Below are 21,078 nucleotides of genomic sequence, written 5' to 3' on the forward strand. Positions count from 1 at the left end.
ATATACAGGACACGCAATCCACATACGAAAGCACTAGCACAGGTCTAAATATTATCTGTAGCACAACAATGATTTAGCTGGTGACTTACAGAAAATGTAGCCCCCTCTTTTTTTTTTTTTACTTCTTTTGTTGCTGCTGTCCTAGGGAATTGAACTCAGAACCTTGTGGTAGGCAAACACACTGACAGAGCTACATGCTTAAAAATCTTTCTTTTTAATTTCTATTTTAAGTCCAGGTCTGGGTAATTTAATTTGACCAGGCTAATGCTGAACTTTTGGTCCTCCTGCTTTAGACTCCTGAGAAGCAGAGGTTGTAGATGTGTGTTTAGCTCTTTTTACTTTAAGACAAAAATTTTTTCAAGGCCCACTGAGTTCTAGCTATATAAATTCTCGAGAATACAAGATGTCTCAGAAGTATGGTCAGGTTCCAGCTGATAATTATTTAAAACAATGAGTAGTTGATGATTAGGTTCCAGTCTTCAGAAGATCAGAAGCAGCAACGCCTGCAGACAGAAAGCACCGCCACAGAATACAAACAAGATCGTAGCAGACAAAGACTAAAGCTACTGCCTAGAGTGTCAAGGATCTTAAGGAACCATCCATGCAAACAGCTGAAGTGTTAGGACACCCCCCTCGGCAGGCTACTTGAGAGGTCAAGAACAAAGCCTCTCCAAGTAGCACATGCACGTCAGCTGTCACCGCACTGGTAAGGAAAAGCCATAATGCCTGAAGCCTACAATTAAGAAGGTAGGAGACAGGTGACATGAGATTTAGGGCCCTGTTTACCCACACAAAAGCAAGGAATCAACTAGGCACGCTGGTAGTTTTATGTCAGCTTGACACAAGCTGGAGTCATCTCAGAGGGGACCTCAACTGAGAAACTGCCTGCAGAAGATGGGGCTGTGGGCAAGCTGTAGGTAATTTTCTTAATTACTGATTGATGTGTTAGGACCCAGCCCATGGTGGGTGCTGCCAGCCCTGGGTTGATGGTTCTGAATGCTATAAGAAAGCAGGCTGAGTAAGGCAGTAAGCAGCAATCTATCAATTCCTGCCCTGTTTGAGCTCCTTCCTGCCTTGGCTTCTCTCAAAGCACTGTGACTCAGGACAAGTAGCCCAAATCAACCCTTCCCTCCCCTACTTGTTTCCGCTTTGTTGTTCCAACAAGGGAACAGTAACCATCACTAAGACACTAAGTACTCTAATAAACAGTAAAGAAGAATCACAATAAAGATAGTTGTTTCAGAAGGACAGATGTGAACACTAGACTGAGTAAAAATGTTTACCTGCCATGTTTCATCAAATACTTTCTTTATAAAAGGTCTTCATGAAAATGTTAGTTTTCATATTAGCGCCAACTAGTATAAATGTTTCATTAATGTTCCATCAAAAGGTCCCAAATCATTACAAAAAAAATAACTGTTAAGAAGAAATTGTGTGCCTCCCTAATTTCAGGAGGAAAATGCCACTGCCAACCAGGGGCAGAGTGGCAGCGAAGCTCAAAGTGAAAAACACTCCCAGTGCCAAATCATAGCCAATTAGCTCATTTACACTAACAGGCCTCCTCTCCACTTAAAAGTGTTTAAAACAAATCCGGAGGTATAGATGCTATAAAAGAGAACAAATGAAACATAAAAAAGGCCTTAACTAGCCGGGTGGTGGTGGCGCACGCCTTTAATCCCAGCACTCGGGAGGCAGAGGCAGGCGGATCTCTGTGAGTTCGAGACCAGCCTGAGCTAGTTCCAGGACAGGAACCAAAAGCTACCGAGAAACCCTGTCTTGAAAATAAAAAAAAAAAATAAAAAAAAAAAAAAAGGGCCTTAATCGGCCAGAGCTGCAAGGAAAGGGTACTGATTCTTACCTCCTGTTTCCGCTTGGGGAGAGTCAGCCATTTCTTCAGGTACACAGTTCTGCTTCTCTGGAGCAGTTGTGGAAGCTCCTTCACTCTTTTCTGCTTCAGGTTCGCTGGCTGAAGAGATGGCCTGACATGTGTCAGGTTCTGGATCTCTGGCCTCCATCAGGTCGTCGGCTTTCTCCAAGGGCATGTCTTGCTCCTCAGAGTCACTGCTTGTGCAAGTGTCTTGTGTCTTGTTATGAGAAAGCGACTCCTGGGATGGCTCCTCATCCACTGGTTCATGAACCCATTTTAGGAATTTCTCCACCTGCAATGTGAAGATCCCATAACAAATACCAACTAGGTGTAAGGAAGAGAATCTTTCCCTTTTATCCACGTGTGATCTGATTAACAAGTAGTCCTAACTATTAGCTCAGAGAAGTACAATGTATCAAACAAGTTACAAGTACTTCTGGCTATTTGGAATTCAGGAGAACACCTAGTGACTTTACAAAGAATTCCTTTAAAAAATTAAGAACTCTTAAAAATAGAGCCATGCTAAGAAATTATCATCACAAATATACCTACTCAGTTATTCACTGGTTTTTACATTTTTAAGAGCTTTCTGCAATGGCCAAGCTGCAAACCATGTCCCATGTTACATAATATCAACAGAATAGTGCCAACTTGTCTTAAAATCAGAGGCAGGAGAGATGGGTGAGGATGAGATGCTCAGTAGCTAAGAGCACATGCTGCTCTTGCAGATGTAAGAAAGGGCCATTAAAATATTCACTAAGTATCACCAGCACTGATCAATCTGAAATATAATAATAATAATGATGATGATGGAACTATTTATCAACTTGTAGAATGCTTTGTCAGAATGCTGAAGTCAGAAAGTATAATACACCCTGAGACTACTACAAAGACCTTCAGAAGCCTGAGATTGTGCTCCCTGCCCTTAAAGGGTGACAACATCTAAGACATGAAGTCTCTGCTCATCATCAATGGCCCCTCCCCAGGGAAGAACTCATCAGTCACATGATTCTCTAACTTGTTTTCTATTTCTTGATAGCAAAGACCAGGAGGGATCTTGACTTGCGGTTACAGTGAGAATCAAATATGTGGGCTTGTATGCAACACTCTTGGGTCAAGCCTGACTTCCAAGTGTGACCAATCTTGGATGAGTTCAGATTCCACTTTGTGTGATACAGGTCAAAAAACTTCCCCTTGTCCTTGCCTGTACTACACGGGCAAAACAATCCAGCTGGCTTACCTTCCTAGGTGCTCTAATGTCGCAGTTTCAAACACCTTTCTTCATATTACCTCGATTTCCTCCCCGCTCCCAATCCAGTCTATGTAATATATACCTTCATAAAGCCAGAGAACAACAATAGAGGTACCCCTCGATTTTGAAGGAGGAGCCAAGTTACAAGCTGTGATTGTGTCAGCCAGGGCAAGCGTGTGCACACCTTATTTCGCACTTTACTCTTCTTGAGAAGGGGTTTCCCCAACTCTTCTGTGAACCGGATGTGTTTGTTCTTCACAGTCATCTGCTTGCGCATATCCAGGTACTTTGACTTGTATTTCAAGTTCTTCTCTAGATATCTGACCTGCCGATGACTGAAATTTTGGATTCCACCATATCTGGATCAGACCAAAAGAAGTGACTCACATGTTAAATTCTAGAAAAACTTTCCCATATAGAAAAGCAAACAACAAAACCCCCAAAATCAAATTAACCAAAATTAATGATTTTCATTAGTATTTGCTTGTTTTAAGCACCATTTTAATCTTCATAAATTTTGAAAATGAGATCACATATTACTTACAGTTTCTTACACTAATGATTAGACTAGCAAGCCGATTTTTTTTCTGTTTGAGATAGGGTTATATGTTTGAGATAGGTTATATATAGGGTTATATGCCCAGGTTTGTCTTAAATTCTTGATTCTCTTGCCTGAAATTCTTGAAAGCTGGGATTATAAGTGTACACCACCATAACTAAAATACATTTCTACTGTAGATTATAAAGTAGAAACTCTAGCCGACTGCAAAAACAAAACAAAAATGCATTTCCTTGTTAGGGAAACTTTCCTTATAGTGATGACAAAGGCTTATGCAGTGGCATTTCATTTGTATTTTAATAAAGCTTGCCTGAAGATCAGAGAGTAAAACAGCCCCACCGGTCAGTCTTGCAGACCAGACAGTGGTGACACACACCTTTAATCCCAGTAGCCACACTAGTTTGCCACTGAAACTGGGCAGTAGTGGTGCACACCTTAATCCCAGTCCTACAGAGGAATATAAAGGGATGTGGGGGAAACAGCTCTCAGACACAGTCTCATTCTGAAGTTCCTGGAGGCAGGAGTGCCATTTCGGACTGAAATAGAGGTAAGAGCAAATGGCTGGCTGTTTTGCTTTTCTGACCTTTAGGATGAACCCCAATATCTGTCTCTGCGTTTTTATTAATTGTGCTACAGGCTTCAAAACATATTTGGAGATGTTCCAATTAATGTAGAGATTCCCCTCTCTATGCTGTGAATAGCACTGGTTAATAAAAAAAACTGCTTTGTACCTATAGCAGGGCAGAACAGAACTAGGCGGGGAAAACTAAATTAAATGCTGGGAGAAAGAAGGGTGGAGTCAAGAGAGAAGTCATGTAGCCCCACTGGAGGCAGATGCTGAAACTTTACCATGTAAGCCACAGTCACGTGGTGATACACAGATTAATAGAAATAGGTTAAATTAAGATGTATGAGTTAGCCAATAAGAAGCTAGAGCTAATGGGTCAAGCAGTGATTTAATTAATATAATTTCTGTGTGGTTATTTTGGGGCTGAGCAGCCAGGTACAAGGGGCCTCCATACAACAAAGAACAGCTTAGTCTAGAGAAGATCTGATTCCATTGCTGAGATTTTATCTGTCGGCCGCAGTTTTCATTTATGTATCAAGTCCCACAAAATTTCCTCAAGTCATCATAAAATAATCTTTCTCTTTTAAATAGAATTCTATTTCTAAATAGAAGAGACAAAAGTTAAATCCCAGGCAATAAAATTTACCTCTGTAAGTGTATACTACCAAGAGCTAAACAGAAGTCTAATTTTATATGCATTGTCAAACTGCACCCTCTTTAGCCTAATGTGACTATACGAGCTACTACCGTCTTTTGTACCTAAGAGGTAACTTTAGAAGTGATTTACTGATTTTAGTTTTAAGCATGTATTTTTGAACTAATCTGGAGTCAATTTATACACTAATCATGAAGCCATTCTCATTTTCTTTCCCTGCAGAATTCATGATACACAGGTTATTTCCTAACACATATGTGACTCTAAGTCTGAACCCTTAGAAACATGTAATCAAAGAACAGGGAAAGCTGACTTCCACAGTACATACTGAGGCTGTCTTACCCACTCAGCTAAGTCTTGCTGTCATGAGATAAAATCAGTTATTTCGCTTTAACATCTGGGCACTGAAACCTAGAGAAAACTTAGGTTTCTAGACACAAATTTTCACAGCTATTACACATTTTGTTTATGTGTAATAGCATAAGATAAGCAACAACCCAAATGCCCTTTAAAAGGCAAATGACTGAACGAATTTTGGTATCGCCACACAATGTACTGACCTTGCCATCAAGGAGAGAACAATGGGATGCATGGGTAATAGACATCATGCTTTGATCTTAGGGAATAATCTGGATGGTACTACTGTGGATGGAGAATTGAATATGATACATTCACTAAAAGGATGAGGTATAAATGCTGTGTGTGTCAGAAAGAAAGGGAAAACAGCATCAGCTGTGCAAAGCAAGCTGTGAACTATGCATTACGCATCCTACTTTAAGTAACCTATGTACCTAGTTATGAAACATCGGAATTTTCATCTATTGGCTACATGGTATGCTTCCCAGTCTTTAGAAGCACAGAGGGTGAGTGCAACAAGATGCCAGGTGGGAACCTTAACTAGAATTCTAACATCTGAGCTTAAGCCCTTTGTGAAATGTGATCTAGATTGGTCAAAATGTCTGTGACCTCCAGCTGCTTATCTGTGAAACAGAGGAGTAACATTTGGTTGCCATTCAGTGCAACTCAGTTAATACAGTGAATACATCAAATATATAATACAATTTTTATTGTTAATCTTCTAACAGAAGTTGGTGTTGTATTGTATTATTTGCAATGTTATCAATACAGTTCACACACACACACGCACACATGCACACACGCACACACACACACACACTCGACATGAATATCAAAGAGAAGTTATTAGGATTTCTAGAGACAGCTCTTACTTTTGTCCTGAGCCATGCTTGAATCCTAGAAGGAAACCATTGTCATCAACTTCTGTATCTGGGTTTTCATCAATGTCCAATTCATGGCTAAAAAAGCAAAAATAAAAACAAAAATAGTGATAAGCCACCCCTTTCAGAGTGAACAGTATCACACAAACCTGGAGGTCTGGAGAAGGTACTCAATGTACTCGGCAGTGTTTGAAGCATACTAACAAGCATTATACCCTTTCAACTTAGAGATTTTATTTACAATCGTATGCATGTGTATCTACCTATGTAGGTGTGTGTGCATGTGAATACAGGTGCCTATGGAGGCAGAGAGTAGGCTCAGGTGCTCTGAAGCTGTTGTGAGCTGTCTGATACTTAGGGTGCTTGGGACCTAACTCAGGTCCTTCAAAAAAGCAGCAAGTGCTCTTAACTACAGAACACCTCTCCAGTCCCCGGTCCTAAAGTCTTTAAGTATTCTACCTCTAATCCTGAAGATGGTATAAATATGTATTTCTTGGGTTGCCTTTGGAAAAACCCCAGCAAAAGCTGAAGCCTGACATTAATTTTCTGTAGCGAAAATTAAAAAAAAAAGTTGTGAAGTATCAATTGGGCCACTTTTTTTTTAAATAGAAGAAATGTTAGTAGGAATACGATGGGGGCTCAGAGGTTAAGAGCACTTACAGCTCTCAGAAGACCAATGTTGTTTCCAGCACCCACACTGAGAAAATCACAACCACCTGGGACTCTAACGCCAAGGAATTTGATGCCCTCTTCTGGCCTCCTTGGGCACCTCACGCACCACCTTCTGAATATACACATAAGTGGAACTAGAAAGCAATTTTTAAGTAAGGCTGTGGTGCAGGCGCTAAGTGGCTGCACCTAGGAGACTCTACCTCTTGGGCCTGTGGTGGTAAATCTTTACTTTCGACTTCATTAACTTGGAACATTTAGAAAACATACCTCTGTCTATGTCTTGAGGGGTTTCCTAGAGTTCTGACAGGGAGGGAAGAACCACTCCAAATGGGGTCTCAGACAGGAGGAAAAAAAAAAACTAGTCCTTATCTCTCTCTGCTTATCAATGCAATGCAAACAGCTCAGGAGTCTACAGTCAAAACCCCACCGAGTTGCTTCCATCGATATGCCTCCCCTGCTATGATGGGGCTGTACTCAAACCCATAGTCCAAACAAGCCTTTTTTCCAAGCTTTTTTCATCACAGAATCAACAAGTGCCTTAAACAGGTGCCTTTAGAAACCCTGATTACATGACTCATAGATAGCATCAAGCAGAACACAGCAAGAAATGACTGTTTGTTTTCCAAGTAAGCCAAACTCATTACTTTATTGAGTACCTACTAAATATAAGCACAAAGTTCCCCTAGGAACTGGTACCAAATAGCGGACAATTAATAAGCGAAGTTTACTAGGTGAGGTAAGGCAGCAGTAGCAGTGGCATGCTTTCTGAACGAAGTTACTCAGACTTCAGAGTTTGCACATCACTGTTCTAGATGCTATCTGGAAGGAAAGTCTTATGTGGAACACGACAAAGAAATGCAATATCTCCAACTAATGCTCCAGTTCTGTAGTGATCTATCCATTCCTTCTATCTACAGTGCCTGCACTTGTACACACTGGACTTTACAGTATGAACTTCAATAATTACTGTCACACACTGTGGACAGCTCCAGGCAACCTAACAGTCTCATTTTATAGATGAGGAACTAATAAATTTAGAGTTATGATGGGCAGAATTAGGATACGACAGTGTCTAAAAGCCTGACCCATAGATCCCCCTTTTGTTTACAGTACAGAGTTGCAGGCTAGGTCATGGGTAACTTACCCTCTCTTCACTCTGCTGGGCTTCTGCTCAGGTGGATCATCATCACTCTCATTACCATCAGCCCTGTTAGGGTATGCTGGATCTTTGCCTGTGTCTGGTCCTGAAGACTCCTTCAACTCTAAGGAGAGAGATTATAGTGTATCTTCCTTGAGGCCTGGCAATTTTTCTATTATCTCCAAAGGAGTAATTATAGCTATGCCTGGTAAGATTAAGGCTTCATGATCTAACTACATAGTCAGGTATTTTCAGTCTATAAGGCACTGTGTATTTGAACAGTCAATGGTGGTTTCATGTGATCTTATCACAACTCATTTTAGCATCCTCTGCTGTATACAGAGCATGAGATCATCACCTGGTAAGAAAGCGCCCAGAACTTCATCTCCCTACCTAAATGAAGCACAGCTGTGCTTTAAAAAGCAAACTAAAACTACTTTGTCCAGATCTATACAAAGCACTCTACAGGCTACAACCTTACCTTTCTGGTAACTGCTGGCAGGTATATTCATTTTCCTAAAAAATCAATTAATCTGAATGGATGAGATGGGGAGGAAGTATGCATGACCTGAGTGTTGAGGTCACAGGACAACCTGTAGGAGTAGGTCCTCCAACTATGTGGATTCTGGAGCTCAAACTCAGGTTGCTAGGCAAGTGCCTTTACCTGCTGGGCCCTCCCACTGACCTGGCAGGCACATTTCTTAAGTTCAACAGTAGGGAGATATTGGAACATCTTCCAAGAGTCTTGGAACGTATTTCCATGCTCCTCCCAGATGTAGCAGATAGGAGTTTATTTCAGATTATTCATTACAACTGGCTATTATTATCTTTTTATGCGCCTATGGAAAACCACGTTTTTTGCTACCTGAACCTTGTCCTTGTGATACACTTTGCTCAAGTGACTCTCTTTTATTCCTCAGAGTATAAACTGTCTAATACTCTAAATAAAGCTGGCTATTGCATGAGACTTAGTAGACTGCTTGATAACCATTACCTGACAGAGTAAGTCTGGACAGCCAGCCTACCTTGAGCTGGTTGGTCTGTGCTTCTGTCCCCAGATGCATTACTTTCCTTGGGTGTTCCATTACTGGGGTCATGTCCTCCAGAGGCAGGACACTCTTTGCCGCTGCTACTCTCACTCAGCTGCTGCTTGTCACAGCGTACGGAGGACTCTAACTGGCTCTGTTCTACTTCCTCCGAACTCAGAATTATATTGTTAATTCCAGCAAGTATGTCATCATGATCTTTATCGTTTGAGTCAGAGCTTTCATCATCAGCGGTGTTTGGTGAAGACGAATGAGACAGTAAATCCACTTTCATGCCGCTCTCGTCTCTTCTGTCAGCTTCTGTTTGAGCATCAGCATCTAGACCACTGTCTTGTGAGGCTGCAAAAGTCCAACCCTGAGCTTCCCAATACCGAAACTGTTCCAGATAATACCAATAAAGCTGACTATAATGTTGCTCCCATTCTTCCTTTGTATCAGGGAGGTTCCAAGGTTCAGAAGATTGTGTCTGATCTGGATGCTTTTCCTGCCAGCTTTGCCACAACAGCCCTTCTCCATATACATTCCAATACCTTTCCCAGTTCTCTGTGACCTCTAGCTTTGGTGACGGTGTAGTTTCAACGGCAAGGTTTTCTGTCTCGGTATCTGTTTTGTTCTGGAGTTCACATGTTCTGCTGCTGTCACAGTGCTCAACTGACGGTGGGTCATCTGACACTACAGCATCGTCGTCTTCACAGTCATCTCTCCACGACTCTTGGATCATTTCATCCAAGTACTTCTTCTGGTGCTTTCTCCTTTTCTGCTTCACTTTAAATTTATTTTTAGTATTCATAGACACCTACATCAGAGCAAGGATAGCATGCCTGAGTCTACTATAACTATTTCTAGTATTCACAGACACTTACATCAGAGCAAAGATAACAAGCCTGAGTCTATTTGAAGAGTAATATAACCAAAACCACACTCAAACTCCCACGGTGGGTCTTTAATACACAAGCGATTCTTATGAAGAATTCAAGTTATACATGGGATCTATCCCAACTTGCCATTTAGTTATAATATATATGAGTAAAATGTTCTAACAATGAATGAATTTGATTGTAAATAAAAACAGAATATGTTACACTGTTTTTTTTTTTGAAAAGCAAGACATAGAAATAGTAAAAATAGATTAATACCTCAAAACTCTTATGGGCAGACACTCTTCCAAACTGAATTGGCAATCCCATACTCCTCATGAGTTTGGCCTCTGAATCAAGTTCACTTTCATCTGGGCTCATGTCTTTGCTGTGTGATTCTGTGGTGCCAGGGGAATGATCATCTTCCTCTTCTTCTGTAGCTTGGTCTCCTACAGACAGCATCTGTTAGCTTCATTGTAGGGAAAATGGAAAAGCAGCCTTTCTTATCCCCATTTCAGGATCTGAGATCCAGAACACTTACATGATTTGCCCACACTTGTTTTACATATTTAAAAAACCAAAAACTCAAAAATAAACTAAGTTTCAGGCCAGCTGATCTATATATAGTGACTCTGCCTCAAAAAACAACACAAAACACACAAAAAAACCCACATACACACACATTTTCGACTCAATAAAAAAGAAAAATACTCCAACTTCAGAATTCAGACAACAGAAATAGACATCAATAAAGAAATCTCATGTATGAAATTCTACCAAAGAGCTTCTTCAGTGAGAAAAAAAAGACACCTATCTAAGCAGTGAAGGGTATTCCATTAACTACTCCATCTAACAAAATCGCGGAAGTCCAGGCCAGCACAGATCTACTAATTCTGTGGTCCTCTCATGAGAACACATCTTCTCAGGTTCAGTAGCAGTCTAGTGCTCACAGAATCCTTATATCTACAGCACAGTAAGAAACCTTGCTTTATCTTTGAGAAAGTATTCGAAGGCAACTATGACAGACTATACTGGGGCTGTCTGGCTTTTAACTTGTGCTGCAGTTCTGCTCATTCTGAGAAACCTAAGTTTATGTGGAAGGAGAAACGGACTAGGGAAGTCTGAGAAGGTATAACGTGAAGTCACAGTACTTCAGGCAAAAGGCTGGGTGGAGATGGTTGCTAGGGATTCATCCTAATCTACCTTTACTGTAAAAATCAGACAGAGGATTTCATGTTTTCTGCTTTTCTAAACTTCAAATTCAGGCTGGAGACATGGCTCAGTGGACTGGCTGCTCTCCTGGGGGTCAGGGCTGGGTTCCCAACCCCAAATGGTAGCCCACACCACCCAGGATTACAGTTCGGGGGACTGGTGCCTTCTCATTTCTAAGGGTGCTCCATGCTTGCAGCACACTTACATACACGCAGGCAAAATACCAGTATCATAAAGTTTTTTAAAAAAAAAAGGCTTAAAAACGTTTCACATTCCAGGCTAATAGTTACAAATCAGGAAGGAATGGCGGACAAAGGAAAGTCTAAGCCAAGCCAATACAAGCTACAGGAAAAGAAAAGACAGCTTTGACGGGGATCTAAAATGTGTACGCACGCAAGTGTGAAGGCAGGGTCTACAATTACAGATTTGCTTACTACTCATGCTATTCACCACTTTATGCCAGCAAGCACAACATATCGGCACAAGTTATATACATAAATATATATAAATAAAAGGGCCGTGCAGTCTTCTTTACATTACCTGCATTATTGTCACTGCTTCTGACATAGTAGCCTTTTAATCCCAAGTTGTATAGTTTTCGATCCCTGTGAAGCAAAATAAATAGTCCATTGGAATAAGTTAACTATAAACCCGGAAAGAAGAATGGGTTAACAGTCAAAGATTAGCTAATAAAATGGTTAAAAAAAAATTGAATAGTAACCTGCTAAAGCATTTTTTTAAAAAATATTTATTTGTTATGTATACAATATTCTATCTGTGTGTATGCCTGCAGGCCAGAAGAGGGCACCAGACCTCATTACAGATGGTTGTGAGCCACCATGTGGTTTCTGGGAATTGAACTCAGGACCTTTGGAAGAGCGGGCAATGCTCTTAACCACTGAGCCATCTCTCCAACCCCTGCTAATGCATTTTTATTACCCACATAGAGGCAATAATGTCTCTCACGGAGTTGTAAAAATTGACTATATAAAACATATGATAGCACTTAGAATTACTAACCTTTAAAATCACCTGGAATTTCTCCTGGATATTGGGGGAAAATATGTTTTTTGGTAACATCTAAATATATTCCAATAGTGGAAAGGTTGAGCTTACCCATATAAAGCTGTATGCATACTGCAATGTACTTATAATAGGAGGAATATCTATTACACAATTCTTACTCAGCTTTTCCTCAGCACACCTATTTCTAAGTTTTTTAATTACTATAACTGGAATTTCATTACTAAAATAAACCTACAGAACACTATATAAACATGTACTACACATTGTAGCTGAAAACTACCTCCTCCTGTCTCCTTCCTTTGATAGGGTCTCACCATAGGACCACCCCCTTTGAGTATTACAACTGCTAGGATTATAGGTATGAATGACCATGCCTGGCATTGATACTAATTTCTGGTGAACTTACAATAAACTTCATAAAATAAAACTCTTGTGTGCTTGCTATGAAATATAAGCTAGATAGCTACTCCCAGAACAGTGACTAGGAAGGAGATAAAGTGCAAATGCTAGTCCCGCTATCCACCAGGAACACAAGCACTGTGGGTAAGGAGGAGTGGGAGCCTCACACAGGCATTAGTGTTTGTTTTGTCTACTGGCACCCACAGATATGGAGTGTCAGCATGATTACCATTATGGCTAAAATGAACAAATAGGGGAACATATTGAGGAAGACAGCTAAGAATTGCCTTGTTAAACGAGGTCAGCTAAGAATATATTGAATACAAGACATTATTTGGAAACCTGAAAGGCTGTGAAGAACCCAAGATATTGGTTCAGTATTATAAACTCATGGCATTACATACACAGCAAGTATAGAAGCAGTTTAAAATGTTGAATGTGTACATATATGCAAACACACACATTCCTATATATACTACAGTTCATATGGATACTGTGTAACTGTACTGAGAAGACACAGGAACAACAAACACAACGAACACACAGGTATTAGTTTTAAAGTTCTGGGACGGTTCTTTAACTGGCAATCTGACACGATTCAGAACCCCTGGAAGGGTCCATGCTTGTGAGGGTTATCTTAATTGCATTAACTGATGTAGGAGGCCTACCCACAAGGGGGTGGCATCATTCCCCAGCACGTCTGATCTTGGGCATTCTGAAGTTTGAAAATGGACAGAATAGCATGCATGCATTCATACTGCCTTTCCCTTCCAACTGTGGCCTGAATGAGACCTGCGATACTAGCCCACTTGGGCATTGTCTCTTATATATAAATGCAGCTGTCAAGCCTGTGTTCGCTCTCTTGCTTCCAGCTCTCACTTCTGGCTGTTAGAATCTGTTCCTGCTCCCCCTTCGTGCAGAGGACTGTGATCTAGGACAGTGATCCATAAGTCTCCCCTAAATAAATAGCCTTTTATTATACATAATTCTGAACTAATGTGGGATTATTTTGTATCTTCTGCCATCAGACTGAACCCTGGAGCTGACAGCTGGAATGAACCCTTTCTTCTCTAAGTTGCAAATATTCCAGTCCATTTTCATCACAATAATGGAAAGAAACTCAAGGCAAGTACTACTACCTACTAAAAGAACCAACTCGCCTGGACAGAGAAGTCTGGGCTATCTGTGTCAAGGGCATGTCATGTCATGTGGGCAATAACAGCCACTCCAAAAGGTCTCTCACTGGGAACATTAAAGATTGTATGAAAAGAAGTATCAACAACGGCAATGGACTATAACTTTCAATGAACTAAATGTCAGGCTAGGTAAAGTGTCACACATCTATAATCCCAGTACCCTGGAGGCTGAGGCAGGAAGAATACACAGGTTTGAGGTGAGGCTAACTTGGGATACATAGTGAGAATCTGTCTTAGAAAAAAAAATCTACACCAACATTAAGAAATATGAATATACAGAAATAGAAGGAAAAGCACTCTTTACAACGTGCCGATAAACCACAACCTTTAGAAATAGCTGTTGGAGGGGTAAGGTGTTAATGAAGGCTAAGGCTTGCAGGCCTTATTCTAAGCACACAATCTTACATCATAGTATAGATATTTTGTATTCTGATGAATGGCTCTTGTCCTTTATATGCTCTTACCTTACTTTACTCTTCTCAATCCAATCCCCAGAGCTACTCATCCTCTCCCCCCATCCCTTTTCTATTGCCGTTTCTAATTTTAAAAATTGTGTTGTGATATGGTCTTACTATAAAGCCTATACTGGGCTAGTGATGTGGGATTCCCCTCCGTATGCTGTGAATATCATTAGTTAAAAAAGGAACTGCTTTGGGCCTATAGCAGAGCTATAGGGGAACAGAGCTAGGCAGGGAAAACTAAGCTGATACTGGGAAAAAGAAGGAGGGAGTCAGAGGAAGCCATGTAGGTCCGCAGCAGACAGACACTGAAACTTTAATTGGTAAGCCATAGCCTTGTGGTGATACACAGATTAATAGAAATGGGTTAAATTAATATGTAAGAGTTAGCCAATAAGAAGCTAGAGCTAAGGGGCCAAGCAGTGATTTAAATGATACAGTTTCTGTGTAACTATTTTGGTTCTGGGCAGTCGGAATCAACAAGCAGGCCCTCCTCCCAACAGGCTAGAAACTACTATATTCTCTTCCCCACTCTAAGTTTGAGTGGTCCTTCTATAAACCAGCTGAATCTTTTAAAAATGTTAATGTAATGGCTGGGGCAAACTGATACAACCATTTCATTCTCCTGCTTAAAGTTTTCTTCTCTGGGGCTTTATTATTTTTGTTTTATTAGTGCTACAGAGATTCACTAGTAAATTTTCTGCATTTTAATTCTTTCTTTTAAAAAGTTTTATTAGCATAATCATTGCACACTGACGGATTTCAAATCTACCATATACTTTCACCAGTAATGTCCCCCATTATCTTTTGCTCCCCTCCCTGCCAGCCACTTTCCTTTTCTCTAGCTGTCCCCAACCTGGATGCTACAGTGGTACAGTATTGGCACACATATTGTACCATGCACCAAATACTCCACATTTTATTTCTCATGTTGTGTAGATCCTATATGTGCACACATACAGAAAATCTAGACTCCACATCTGAGAGAAAATGATTATCCACAGTTCATTTGCTTTCAAGGGACAACTTCATTTTCTTTATAGACCACAGCTGATTTACCTGTTCATCTGTTAAAGGATACCTAGACTGACTCCTAACTTGGTTATTGTGACTAGTACTACCACAATATACACAATAAGCAGTTACTTTATAGTACGTGAACTTAGATTCCTTTGGCTCTATTACCAGAAGTGGTCTATCTGGATTACCAGGTAGCTTTGTTTTTTTGATGATTTTCATAATGGATGATTCCATCCAATAGTTCCATAGCTTTTCTCACTCAATTCTAGAGAACTGCTAGGACTGTAATTTGTTTTCTTAAGAACAATTATTCCAGAGTAGGATGGAATCTCTAAGTAGTTTGGGTTTTAAATTTCCCTGAAGTCTAAGGATGAACATTTTCCCATGCATTTATTGATAATTTGTATCTAATCTTTTGAGAAATGTCTTATGTGTCCATTTATTGATTAGGTTATTTTGTGTTAATTTCTCGACTTTTTAGTAGAATCGTAAAGTTCTACGCTTTCTTTGAGATACTTCTTAGTTCTGCTGCTGTCAAGGGACACCATGACCAAGGCAACTCTTATAAAATGAAGCATTAGTTGTGGGTTTGCTTAGCCTATGACCATTATGGCAGGAAGCAGATGGGAATGTGGCTGGAGAGCTCTACATTCTGATTCTCAGGCAGCAGGTAGGGGGATGGGGACCCAACACATCATGACACACAACACAGATAAGTAGACTGATTCTGACCAGGCCTGGTGTGGGAGTCTGAAACCTCAAAGTTCACCCCCAGTGACACACCTAATGCTTCCCAAATAGTTCCAGTGACTGGATTCAAACATATAAGTCTATGGGGCCATCCTCATTCAAACCACAATACTGTGGCCAAATTGGGTAGGTAGAGGAACAAAGAAATCAGCTCCAGCTAAGAACCCCTGCTATGCATGCCTGTCCCTCCAGGGTTTGGCAAGAACGGTCAATGGCCAGTCAGTCAGTCTGGCCAAAACAGCAAGCTGTGGGTTTCAGTGACAGACTCCATCTGAAAGGAATACGGCAGAGAGGGACAGAAGAGAGCAGTAGGCATTCTCCTCTGGCCCCCTCAAGCAGACAGTGTGTGCACCCATTCATATATAAGCTCTGTATACACATATACAACACAAACCCAAACAGAGGTCATGAGCCTGTGGGTGCCACAAAGCTGTGGTTCAATGATCAATGTCCTCAATAGGTTCAGGTATTTGAAAACTGGTCCCCAGGTAGGGGCACTGTTTAGGAAGGTGGTGCATACTTGCTGGACAAAATGTATCACTTGGGGCAGGATTTAGCCATGCCCACCTCTAGACTGCGTTCCTTTGGTTTCCTGCTGCCGGGCCTCCCATTATGTGCACTGTTCCTCTGGAAAAGTACTCCAAAATAAACGCTTGCGCAAGTTGCTTTTGGTCATGGTGTTCTATCGCAGCAGCAACAAAGTAACTAATATAACTATTGCAGAAGGCATAGCAGACACTTGTGAGAAGCACAATCCCAAGTTCTTGGTGTGTTTCCTTTTCATAAGCAGTCTTCTTTCTAGGAATATTCATGCTTAACCTCTGTGTTAAAATCTTTTAACCTCCAACCCAGCTTCCTAAGATTCTTTTTTGCTTTTAAGTTAAACACTCTGTCTTCATCTAAGTAGCTGTCTCTAAGAAGCCCTCTGGGTGTTGCTGGTAACACAGAGTTGTTTTTGCACCTTCTGACTCACTGAAACTGACATAAACTTTCTCTACAGACAGATTTCTTTGGAGAAATGGCCTTGGCGAGAGGTCTACAAGAAACAAATGGGGTAAGTGTGAAAAGGAAGAAGCTGTCCTACCAACCTGAACTCTGAGTAAAGCCTACAGGGAATAAAAGGCAGCCTACGAAGCTGAAGGAAACCAGTCGAAAAAGAGGAGACAGAGAGGGAAGTAGGCAGGGGGTCCAAATATATAGGATGGTGTAGAAGCCTAGACTGTCTCTAATCTATAATTGTGGTTCAATTTTATTTTATTTTTTTAAAGATTTTATTTATTATGTATACAACATTCTTCCTCCATGTATGTCTGCAGGCCAGAAGAGGGCGCCAGATCTCATTACAGATGGTTGTGTGCCACCATGTGGTTGTTGGGAATTGAACTCAGGTCCTCTGGAAGAACAGTCAATGCTCTTAACCACTGAGCCATCTCTCCTGCCCGTGGCTCAATTTTATGACATGAAATGAATACCCACATTCAGTAGAAACCAAAGTTGAGATTTTGAATTTAAACTATAGTTCATATTTTAGATTTTTGTGACTCAAGACAAATCTCTTAACTGTACCCACCTTGCAAAATCAATAACCAAGCTATATACTTGCAATACAGAGTGGCACAGAAAGAAAAATGGGGCACAGTGAGGAAACAGTGGACCAAAGCAAGATTGTAGGTCCATGTCCTGTGCCTCGAATTTTTAATTTCAAAGGGGGCTTAGATGTCTCAGTCCTCCACCTCCTTGCTGACTGCAACATCCACCTCTTGTGCTATTTCCAGACCCTGCATTAAGTCTTGGCAGATGTTTCATGGCTCTAGCATCTTCATTAACTGGGGTCTCCACTAAGGATTCATTTTCACTACAGGCAATAGCTTTTTAGGGCCTTCACTTTATACAGTGATTCCAGCCATGTAACAAGTTGCCTGGCTTCTCTCAGAGGCTCTCTGAAACCATTCAGGAAGAATCCAGGACCTCACTCTCTCACACCTTTCATGACTCCAAAGCTACCACCACATAGAGAACTGCTGCGCTTTGCTGCTTGGCTGGGATGGATCCTGGGCTCCTGGGATCACAACTGCAGCAGCTTTTGTGAGCAGCTGCTTTCCAGGAGCAGAAACCTGAAACCCTTCTCTCTCACAAGCTAGGAGCTGGCTAGGTGAAGCCCATGGCACTCTACTTTGTCCTGGTGCAGAGCAGGAGGCTCCCCTAACTGTGCTAACCTCATTAACAGTTATCATCTCTCTCCCAGCACAGCCTGGGCTGTAACATAAGCTGTCCAGCGATCCCTTTCTCTCCAAACTACATTTTTCTATTTCCTTTTTCCCCACTGCTCTCTTTTTTATTATCGACCTGGGCAAGGGCAATCAGTATCAATCACATCAGACTCAATGTCATGTACTCCTGAAGGTTTCTCTGCAAAAGAAATGAATCCAACTCAGGACACAGGCAGGAAATAGCTAGAATTTAACAAAGCATCATAGGATTGGCTGAGTTAGTATTACAGTCCCTGTTTCCCTCGAGCTGAGCCTCCACAGTCTGCCTTACTCTCAACACTAGAGCTAAACTCTTCTTATAGCACTCAACCTCTTATCTAGTCAAAGTCCCAAAGTCTTCCACATCCCCCCCAAAAAAAGCCAAACCCAACATGGCCAGGTTCTTCACAGCGACAGCCCACTCTCTGACACCAACTTCTGTCCCAATTACTTTCTGCTGCCGTGGTAAAACAGCACGACCAAAAGCAACGTAGGGAAGAGTTTATTTTGGCTTACGATTCCAGTGGGAGAGTCCATAATGGCAGGGGAGACAAGACAGCAGGCAACGGGAACAGGAAGTGGAGAGATCACGTCTTCAACTGAAAACATGAAGCAGAGAGAATGCAAACCAGAAGTGACAGTTATGAACTCTCAAAGCCTGCCCAAGTGATGTACCATCTTCCCAAATAGTGCCACTAGATGAGAACCAATGGTTCAAAGACCTCATCTTTGGGGGTTCATTCCTCAGTTGAACACATCAGCCATGTTTCTGGTGGCTTCTGGTGCTCTATCTCAAAGGGTCGTTAAGAAATTTAGATAAGATTACAGAGCGGCTTCAGATGATATAGGATTATAGCCAGGGCAGCGGTTCAGGTTGGTGTAAAATAAAAACACAGATATTTACATTATGATTCATAACAGCACCAAAACGGCAGTTATAAAGTAGTACAAGGTAGTATAAAGTTATAAATGAAAATAACTTTATGGCTGGGAGGTCACCATGAGGAACTGTATTAATGGGTCACAGCATTAGGAAGGTTGAGAATGACTGGTCTAGGGGAATTAAGATTTTTTACTGTAAGTAAAATTTCAGTCTTGGGTGCCATTCCTAGAAAGTATTTGGGAACTAGGAAGACCATAAATGCTTTTGCTTAAACGTGGCTATTATTTTAGCATTCTCTTAGGAAAAATATATACAGCACGGCGTGGTGGTACACACCTTTAATCCTAGTATTGGGAGGCAGAGGCAGGCAGAGCTCTGGGAGTTTGAAGCCAGCCTGACCTACAAAGTGAGTTTCAGGCTAGCCAGAGTCATTTGGTAAGACCATGTCTTAAACTTTTGGGGTTGATTCTCTCCTCCCACCATGTAGGTCCTGGGGATTGAACTCGGGTCCTCAGTATTATAGGGGGTAAAGGCCTTTACTCATTGAGCCATCTCACTGCCCAGCAAGTTTTGTTAAAAATGCTGGCATTCTTGACTTTGACTTGACATAGTCTTCAAGAAGACCCTAGATGGAGGAGTTCTTTTCCTTCCCAAGGCTGCATAATTTCCACTCTCGATCCTGCCACAGATTCATAGCAGAGCACCACGGGCCTGTTTCATAGCCATAACTAATTGCATAACTGTGTAGATAACTATCTTAATACAATATTGATCTCCTTTGCATAGGAAGTAAATCCGTGTAGCCCGGTTCAGTCTCATAATTGCCCATCAGCATATCTAAAAGGAGTACACACAAAAAACCAAAACAAAAACCTTCACTGAATTAAATGCACACCCAACTACAATAAGGACACTATCTTTAGATAATAGATTTAACATGGTGTTTTATTTTGAGAAACTTTCAGAGTTCTTCCCCGAGTACATAATGAAAGAGCACCCATCAACTTAAAATCTTAAGCTATAAATTCACTTCCATAAAGATCTGAATTTATTGAGAAGCACGTGACACTGGGGTAAAAACACATTTTCTAGGGATAAACAAACAAACAAAAAACCGACTTAGGTGGCTTAATTCATATTATTAACATAGTGAAAAGAATGTCTAGGTCCGAATTTTCTTTTCGGTGCTTCTACTACCAGTCGGTTCGTCCCACTCAGGCAATTTTTAACAAACATGTCCCCCACCACTGCTATCAACAGACTTAAGGCTTTCATCTCAAATAATTTGTGAATTTCTGTTGGAAAAGATTTTACAGTTTGAAAAGGGGGCTCTGCCTCGAACTTTCGCCTCATTATGTTACAGCTTTTGGTTTACACTTCACACCTCTATCTTACCCGTGTAGCTGAAGCTGGTCTCGAGCCCCCCTCCTGATCCTGCCTCTGCTACTGAGGTGCTGTGATTACAGGCCCGGTCCACCTCGTCCAACCCACTCAACTTTGAGACTGGCCTTAGTTTATAAGTGTGAAATAACATATGAAAGCCACCACACTTTAAAAATCAAAATCGGAACTAATCTTTCCTTTAGCAATGGCAGTAGGAGACCACCCCGTCACGACTGAGGGGCTTCGAGTTTCCGCAGCCACCACTCAGGCCTAGAAGCAGGTCATCTGGCTTTCAGGAAAGCCTCACTGGACCTCAGCGACATCCCGAGTCCCGAGCAAGGAGAAAAAGGAAGAGGCCAGTCACGACTTACTCCACAAACGCCCGGGAGCAGAGGCAATGGATTGTGTCCTCCTCGTCGCGGTCTTCAATGAAGAGCAGCATTTCGGCCACGTGGCTCCACTTCTCGCAGCACATTTCGTTCTCCGGGGTGGCTCTCCTGTCCCCGGCGGGGCTGGGCCTCTGCTCGGTTGCTGGAGACAGAGATCAGACTCAGCGGCCGGGGCAGAGGAGCCGGAACGCACCCGGGAACGCTCGAGCCCGGAGCCCGCCAGGCACAACGGAAGCAGCAACGGCGACTACCGGAAGGGGC

The 21,078-nt window shown here is 41.5% G+C and overlaps 1 protein-coding gene across 2 annotated transcripts in view; it reads right to left on the bottom strand.

The window, feature by feature from the left end:
• Tgs1 (trimethylguanosine synthase 1) overlaps positions 1–21,059 on the bottom strand; it is a 36,952-nt gene extending 15,893 nt beyond the window's left edge. Inside the window, exons 1-9 of one of the 2 annotated variants that reach the window (XM_075967041.1) lie at positions 20,800–21,044; positions 18,679–18,761; positions 11,605–11,669; positions 10,132–10,301; positions 8,975–9,791; positions 7,956–8,073; positions 6,131–6,217; positions 3,304–3,478; positions 1,859–2,159 (exon numbers count right to left, since the gene is read on the bottom strand). In XM_075967041.1, the coding sequence (XP_075823156.1) occupies positions 1,859–2,159; positions 3,304–3,478; positions 6,131–6,217; positions 7,956–8,073; positions 8,975–9,791; positions 10,132–10,233 (1,600 nt within the window). In that variant the 5' untranslated portion in view covers positions 10,234–10,301; positions 11,605–11,669; positions 18,679–18,761; positions 20,800–21,044. Of the gene's footprint in view, positions 1–1,858; positions 2,160–3,303; positions 3,479–6,130; positions 6,218–7,955; positions 8,074–8,974; positions 9,792–10,131; positions 10,302–11,604; positions 11,670–18,678; positions 18,762–20,799 lie in introns of both variants that reach the window. The other variant, XM_075967040.1, reaches the window with a different exon arrangement.
• Between the last annotated feature and the right edge of the window lie 19 nt (positions 21,060–21,078).

This window comes from Microtus pennsylvanicus, chromosome 3, assembly GCF_037038515.1.
Source record: "Microtus pennsylvanicus isolate mMicPen1 chromosome 3, mMicPen1.hap1, whole genome shotgun sequence".
Taxonomy (NCBI): Eukaryota; Metazoa; Chordata; class Mammalia; order Rodentia; family Cricetidae; genus Microtus; species Microtus pennsylvanicus.